Here is an 8,832-nt window from a genome sequence, read left to right on the forward strand (position 1 = left end):
TTTAACTGACTTTCTAATTAAGATAAAAATATCTTAAACTAATTTACATATATGGTCAATGTGAACTCAGTGATGTAACAATGAATTTGTAGGCCAAATATTTCAAATACTGTTGTTAGAAAGAGTTAGACTTGTAAAAAAAATAGGTAAATCCAAATCTTTTTCTTTCTTTTAATTTAGTACCCGATATGCTTTTTTTGTGTGTTATAAAATGTATATTTAAAAGGCACATTATTATTATTTTTTCTATTGGAACACAAACTTAGTGAAAAAGTGAGTCCTAGTAGTTTTACCTAAAAATACAAACCTCATGCTCAAAGTATGCAAGATGTATGCAGTATACAGAAAACTGCTAATTGGACTATTCAGAGATAGATAAATTGCAACTTAAGTAATGTATATGGGGAATGTTATAATGCAGGGATATGAGAAGTTAAAATACTTTAAATAGCCTGTTAATTACATGATGAAAATACTACCAATTTCCAGACCTTTCAGATCCTAGCCATCTTCATCATCAGTGGTAAGTCTTCAAATTTACAATGCTAAAATCAGAGGTTTGATTCCCCTCGGTGGACATAGCAGATAGCCTGATGTGACTTTGCTATAAAAACACACACATGCATCTGTATCATAGGAGTACAAATTTTGTTTGTCCTACTTGGGAAATCCTAAACCTACCCTGATTAAAACTTGTTTCTGCAATATGTTTGTTTCTTTTGGTGTGGTTCACCTACACATCTGTCAGTATGCTTTACCTTACTGTGACTTTTTGATCCAGGATATATCAATCTTACTTGAAGCTCCTCAATGTGTCATTAAATGTTTTATATACCTTAAAAAGTGTGGCTGGGTGTGGCCCAGTGGCTATAGCATCTAGACTGTGAATCTGAAAACTTGTGGTTCATGACCTATTGCCTCAAAAACATGCTCCTCACTTTGGAGCTGTGGATGCAAATCCAAAAGCTAGTGGTGGATGCTGTTGACTATCTGCCTTCTCTTTAGTCTATCAGTTCATAATTAGAGATGTCTATGCATGTAACCCTTGTGTAGCTTTATATGATTTTCTGAAATAAACAAACTTTACAAATTATATCTGTTAGTTTCCAAGTTGTTTCAAATAAGGGTGAGAAGCATGTACTTAACACCTAGAGATGTGTTAAGAAAATTATACTTACTTTGCTCAAGAGAATATATCATAGTAATCTGTAAAGTAACTTATTCATGAGTGACAAAACAAATATGCATAAAGCTGTTTAGTGGTATATATCTTGTAAGTGCTATGTGCATACTGGTTTTTATCTTCATAGAAATGAATAAAAACCCTATAATCCGAGCTCTTTCAAAAGGTGTACCTTTCTTCTTCAGGGGCAAACTGGGCTTTTATCTGGTTTTTATCTTGTATAAAAACCAACTAGTTTTATATATGAAATGGGCTTATGTAGATGAATATCTGTGTGTCAGACTAATTATTTATAAATTTTACTGCATACACATTTTGTATTTTGAGAATTTCATGCTGATTTTGACCTCAGAATTTGTTATATGTGTGTTTTGAAAGAAATGTTAAACCAAAATTTAAGCTGTAAAATATGTATCAGTTCATTTATTTCTTGTTTTGCTTAAATATTTTATCATCTTTAGCCTCCTAGTTCTGACAGATGGCAGCACCATTCTGGTCCATCATCTGGAGCACCTACTTCTGGTCCAGGTAAGGTATTTTGAATTTTCTTTTTAGTAAACACATTGTATGCTTAGTTAAAAAGAAGATATAATTTTTAACTCTTTTCAGACTGAGGGGATTATCACTGATTCTTTTTCTAAAGAAAATTGTATGAAACATGAAACGTTGTTACTTTGGTTTAAAAAAAACACATTATTTGATTTTTTATACCATTTTTTTTATTATGTTAGGAACTTTCTCAACTTTTGTAACAAAACGTTAAAGAGTATTTCTTTTCATTTTAGAATTCCAGTTTTACATATCAATTTAGTTGACTGATATTCATTAATTTATTTCTTTGACACTTTATTTTAGCCAATTGCAGTAGTCATCACTTTTAGCTATAGATTATAAATAACACCACAGATAATGACAAAGGTTTATCGATGACCTAGCACCTAACCTTTCAAAATGGTGTAGTGTCAGACTAGGTAACGGTATTTTTGCTAACAGTATTCTTGATCAAGATCAATTTATATCTAATAAATATAGTTTCTTTTCAATAAATTATAAGTTCTTTTATTTATGTAGGTTATTTGAATAGGATAAACTGGTGTCATGCCATAGAAGAAAATTTCTTTAGCTTTCAGAAAATATAATTTCACATGAAATAATTTCCAAAACCAGGAGAATATCAAAAGAAATTGTAAATACAAATTCAAGGGGTTCTGGTTTGTTACATTTCTTGTAAAATACCTATTAGATCCTATTGTTCTACTCTACATGAGTTGTATCTAATCATTTCCCCATGAAACCATATAAAGCTGCTTATTGCACCACTTTATTCAGTCTATATTGACATAAATAGTTTATAATCTGCTATATTCAATGGTATTTTAACTTTTAGCTATGATATTATTAAGTTTTAAAAGTACTGTCAAATATTTCACTGGTAATAGTGTATAAAGAAAAACTATAACTGAAATCTTCAGATTTATGATTATGTTGTGATGTATATTTTATTAACATTTATTTTGAATAAAGTAATAAAAAAATCTAAACTGCTGTGATATTTTCAGATAGCACTGATTTCCCTTAAGAGTTACAAGGTAGATCATCAGAATAACAGGGGATTCATCAACACATTAACTGTGAAATAATTCCGTATTCTCTAACTAACTGAGCTCATGGGAAATTGAAGAGCTTGAAAATCACAAAATCTCTAATAATACAGACACATTGAAAGTGTACTTTACTTGCTACAACACAGTTGCCTTTACTGAAGAGGTAACTTTAAGGTTCTTTCTTTCTTTCTTGAGTTGTTTCAAGCTTATTCAGTGAGATCTTGTACCAGACTATCTAAACGTCATATAATTTATTGAAGTCGGTAATGTCAGATTTACCAAGAGCGACTAGCACTATCGACATTGCTGACCTTCCCCATTGAAACCTGGTTGACAGTGGAAAAGACAGCTATCTAACTTCATATGACCTTGCAGTTATCTTTCCCATGGAAATACAAGACAAACAACACAGAACAATAAACAGTTAAAGCAACAGCAACTTAACAATTTTCTTCACCAAAGTATTATGTTTAAATTGCACATTAAGGTGACTCTTATTCAGGATGGTTAAAATTGAAAATAGTGATTTCTTTTTGGGCACTCGAAACTTTTCTGAAGATTAATCATAAATTAACAAAATTTAAGAGAATCAAAGCATGTTAAGGTGTTGCTACCAGCCCTTGAAGTTTCTCATCCTGTGATACTGTGCTTTATAGTGTGTATCATACTTACAGTGAGCTACCCAGTCAAACAAAAAGCTACATATGTGATGCAAATCTTTATGAAATATTCAAGAAAAAGGAAGAAAAAAATTATTACAAACAAATTTACTCTAGAACCATAGAAAAATTAATTGCTTGAAGTTGCCAGTATACTCCCATATTTCAGAATCAAGCAACATTCACTTGTACAGATTTCATGATGGTGCTCTTCTTTGCCTCAGAAAATTTCTTCCAGTACTTCTTAAACTACCAAAGAAGATAATGTTTTAAGTCCTTATCTGTGGTGTGATGCCAACAGTATTTTTCCATGAGGGCCAGACATCTTTCCATGGTGTCATTGATGATCAGGAGCTGATTACATGTTTCTTTGCCTTTCATGAACTTTTTGTCTTGTTCCTGTTGGCCTGGATCTTTGGAGAGGAAGGAATCTAATTTGATGCCCAAGATTTTGAAAAACTGGAGGATATTGGCTGTGACAAAGTTCTCCAGGACTTTAGTTTTTGGTCTCCAAGTCCTTCTCTTTGACTGTTGCTCTGTCCTGCTGATTCTCATTCCCATGGTTTTTAAGAGCTTGAACCATACATTGCTTGGTTTCCGTAGACTTGTTGTCATCAGAGAAAGTGAGAGTGACAAGCTCCTCAAACAAATACCACAGTTATTGAATGAAATTTATCAGTGTGGTGTTGGCCACCTGTGGATCTGAGGTCTTGTAAGCTTGAAAAGCCTGGTTGAGCTGCAGATCATTCCTTGGAGCAGAAAATGAGAAGAGGTTTTCGTACCATGTTTTGATGTAAATGGTGGACATGAATATTTAAATTCTTCTCATTGCTGCCTTCTCTTTGAGTGTGAAGTTAAACTGGCCTTTGAACATGTAGACTTTAAAAGTATAAATGGCGAGATGCATCATTCCTGTAGCCATCATTCAAACTATCTTAAAGCAGAAACCCTCCAAGAAATATTGTTACAAACTCAAAGAATTCCATATAGTCATCTCTAGTTTGCTGAGTCTAGAGTATTTCATTAACAAACATAAGAATATTATCATATACATCTGATACAGCAGAAGCCATGGTGTTGTTATTCATCACAGTCTGCAATCTTTCCATGTTCAGGAATCCCCATTTCTCCCCAAAAGTGCTTGAAGAGTAAGATGTCTAGACCAGTTGATGTCTCCATGCAAATTGAGAAGACTACTTTTGGTATCAGCATGAAAATGTGATACCTGCAGGTGAAGTGGAGCAAGCTTTAATTCTTCTCAAGAATATTTATGTTCCTAGTGTTTGATGCAGTGGTGTTGAAGCACGTTCCCTGGACCTTATTTTAAATTTTTTAGAATCAGACTGCCTTTTCCAGTCTGTTGTCCATTTTCAAACCAGTTTCATTTCTGGGGCTCCCAGAAGTTGTTCTTTTCCTACTCCAAACACAAGAATCAGGGGGTCAATCTACAGTCCAGTTCCCAGTCATTTCTGGAAGCAGTTTTCCATACCACTGGACAGTCAAGGAATGGATCAGACTGAATGATTCCTTGATTATCCATGCAGTTTCCTTCCAGAGTTTCACTCACTGCCTCTGAATCAATCACTGTACAGCTCAAACTCAAATCTGAGATGTCATGATCCAAAGTATCTGTGGCTGAAGTCAAGAGAAAAGAGGCTTTTTTGGTCACTGACTTTGGTGCAGTCTAGTTTTGTTGCCAATCAATGACTGAGAATGGTTGCTCAAACATCTTTTAGTCACAGATGATGTAGATATGGATGGCCCAGGAATAGCAAAGTCGTCATCGATGGTTAGAGTAGCAGTCCCATCAGTACTGGATGAGCTTGTCCATGGCTCATCTACATCTTCTTTCTGATGCTGTTTGGTGTATCATTGTTGTACTTCTTCTTTCTGTTTCCTCTCTGACCAAAGTGATGTTCACAGATCCCATTTTACTTTGACATCCCTTCTCTCCATGTCTTGTCCTGGGTGATATTGAAAAGATCATCCAAATTTTCTTTGAAGTTCTCCTTCTTCACTTTCAGGATGTTGACCTTTTTCTTGTATTTTCTTTGTGTTCGTAAGTTTTATTCACTCACTAAAGAGTTTCTTGACCCTGAAGACTATGTGCTTCTTGAGCCGAACAGGAATCCTGACTGCCCCACACCTCCATAATTGCATCTGTGACAGATGAGGAATTTGAATGTTTGTTTGTTTGTTATGAATTTCGCGCAAAGCTACACAAGGGCTATTTGCGCTAGCCGTCCCTAATTTAACAGTGTAAGACTAGAGGGAAGGCAGCTAGTCATCACCACCCACCGCCAACTCTTGGGCTACTCTTTTACCCACGGCTGAAAGGGCGAGCATGTTTGGTGTGACAGGGATTTGAACCCGCGACCCTCAGATTGCGAGTCGAGTGCCTTAACCACCTGGCCATGCCGGGCCCGGAATTTGAATGAACCTTCTCTTTGGGATGGAAGCTTTGTTCCAGTGAACTGGGCCTGGCAGGGGCCTACAGGCCAAATATCAGTGGCCTTTCGAGTCTGCTTAGAACTAGTCATTATACAGGAATATACTGATTTTTGGATTCATGAACTGAAGAAAGCATAGTAGAGCATAGCATCAAGAGAGCATGAAGTAAAACATGAAGTCTTGATATAAACTTCTAATTTTGAATGTTTTTTGGTAAAAATTGGTCCTGATTAGTTTTCACCAATTCTCTCAAAACCCCGAGGTAACCTACTAAGTTTTGAAATATGGGCCACATTTACACCTGCTCAAATAATCAATTTAAATCCTATATTAATATAAGGAAATAGAAAATGCATAGTATGCTTATGTACCACACTGTTAACCCTATTTCAGATTTTTGTAAATATTTTTTGGGAATATTTAAATTTCCTGCTTGTGTGGATAAAACTTATGAAGATACAAAACAAAACTTTAGATATATATGTTTTATACATACTTGTGTTTTTTTTATCTAAAATAGTTTGAAAACTGTAAATATATATTTTAAGTTACTAGTGTAAAAAATAGTCAAACTGTTTCATGACCACAAGTTTTAATAATCTAATTATATCATGGTTTTATATTTTTTATTATGCTACGTATAGGTAACAAGTTAAATCTTTGCTTGCATGTTTATTTTGTTGAAGTAATAACTTTTTCCATTCCTTTTTTTTTTGCTTTTCAAAAAGTTTTGTAACTTGAAGCTAATGGTGTCTTTCTTTGAACTTCGCCATAGTACAAGTTTATAGTTCAGGGGAGGTCTTCTTTTGTTTTTCAACAGCTGTACATAAGTTTTAAAAGAATTACATAGGTAACTTTTATAAGTAAGATAAGCGAGATAAAGAATATTTACTTAGTTTAAAAATATTCAAGACATTTTGTTGAAAAATTTCTTTCAAAAATTGTTCTAGAATATGATGTCATTAGGCATATGATTTTATTTTACTTGTTTGTAATAAAGAGTGTGTGAAACATGGTTTATATGTCAACAGTAATGAGTGTGTTACATAATGCCGCATTATACAATTATGTCATATAATGGTTTTCATGTCATTATAAATTGCAAAAATTTGTCAAAGAAAATTTAACTGAGGCTCAGAAACATTTAATAATTTTCATGCTTTGTGTTTCAAGTGTCTGCATTTCAAATATCATGTCATTTTTGAGTTACTGATTTGTATAATTCAAATACAGAAGTAGTCAAACTGAGAAGTGTTAAAACTGATACCATCAGATGCATTATTAATAATTAAAATTATTTGTTGTACTAACCTTTGCAACATTTTCATGTGAATTGAGTTTCTTAAATTTACCCATCAAAATATATGTGAAATTTGAGTTAACACTGACATTATTATGCTTATTTTTGACAAATGTGTATATGTGTGTGTTTCTATATACAAACCTGTTAAATTAATTATATTTTTTTTACTAGTATCAATTATTCAAAATTGATTATTAATTCATTATATTTTTCTGATAGTTTTTATTTTTAAAGTAAGAATAAAGGAAGATTTATTTCAAGATTTTTAATAATTTATTGTCATGTAATTTGATTATATGTAATGAAAATTTCATTTAAAGATATTTATAGATGTGCTCGATGAATTTTGTTTTTGTCCCCCTATGGGTCAACACTAACTTTGGAAACTTAATATGTTAAAAAATCTATGGTTAGATCCCTTGTGGTGGACAGAATGCCGATAGCGCAATGTATAGCTTTGCACTAAAGAGAAAAACAACAGTTTTTCCTTTGTTTTTTTTTAATATAAATTTGTAATCGATGAAGTTAGAAGTATTTTAAGATTTATACTGATATTGGATAAAGTACTGTAAGTAAATTGCAAGTATTTCTATGACAGGTATTTTTGGTTACATTCTCTGCAGGCTCAAGAATTTCTGTTGGTCTGCTGCCTGGATTTCCTAGGAACGAGTTTCGTATCCTACCATTGCATCAACTTCCTCCTAGGCTCTCTCCTTTTCCTCCCACAAACCAGCCTCCTCCAGTGCAAAATCGTTTTCAGTTTAATCTTCAACAGCCTCCACCCTTCTCACCTTCTCGCCCAACATCTTCAGTGATTGAGCCAAGAGTTCCCATGTTACAGCAGCCAGCCATTAACCACCCTCCTCCCTTCCATAGTCAACAGAGACCACAGTCAACTCATACAGGCATTTTCTCACCGTCTCATCAGGTTTGTATTTTTATTCATTGATCTCAATGTGAAAAGTTAATATAAAATTTGCTGATAGCTTATTTTAAAAATTAAATCAAAATATTGTATAAAGTGAGTTATAAAAGGTAATTGTTAAATGTAAACAATCCATAACCAGTTTATATAAGTAGTACTTAAAGAAAATATTAAAATGTTAATTTGTTATAATTTAATGTGCAGAAGTTTCAAATAAAATTGGTGTAGCCCAATGAAAAATACATAGCAAAACAAAATAAAAAAAGTCAACCAATCCAAAATGTATTAACAAATTTATATTAGCCTAAAAATAAGAAAACAGAAGCTAAAATTTAGCAGTTTAGTTTATAAATTTAGCCTTGTTTGTTAGTTTTTCCTCATTTATCTACTTTTTTTATTTTTATTGTAATACTTATTTCATTGATTCATTTTAAATTAATTTTATTTTCTTATATTAATAATTTGTTTAAATTTGAGAGATTTTGTAATATGTTTGTTTGATAAAATACCCAAATAGCACAGTTACGTTGTAAACACAAAATATTAATTTTTTTAATTAAGTATTTGAATTAAAGATTTGCTCATGAATTTTTGCTTTGGGAATGTTGACTATCCAACATGCAAAGTTTGGCCCGGCATGGCCAAGTGGTTAGGGCGCTCGACTCGCAATCTGAGGGTCGCGGGTTCGAATCCCCGTCCCACTAAAC

At 32.9% G+C, this 8,832-nt stretch overlaps 1 protein-coding gene across 1 annotated transcript in view; it reads left to right on the plus strand.

Moving 5' to 3' along the window:
* The window catches only part of LOC106458441 (RNA-binding protein 33-like), a 103,952-nt gene that overhangs the window by 54,403 nt on the left and 40,717 nt on the right, over nt 1-8,832 (plus strand). Inside the window, exons 11-12 of the mRNA XM_022384658.1 lie at nt 1,645-1,711; nt 7,824-8,128. Coding sequence (XP_022240366.1) covers nt 1,645-1,711; nt 7,824-8,128 — 372 coding nt within the window. The remainder of the gene's footprint in view (nt 1-1,644; nt 1,712-7,823; nt 8,129-8,832) is intronic.

This window comes from Limulus polyphemus, unplaced genomic scaffold (genome assembly GCF_000517525.1).
Source record: "Limulus polyphemus unplaced genomic scaffold, Limulus_polyphemus-2.1.2 Scaffold464, whole genome shotgun sequence".
Lineage (NCBI taxonomy): Eukaryota > Metazoa > Arthropoda > Merostomata > Xiphosura > Limulidae > Limulus > Limulus polyphemus.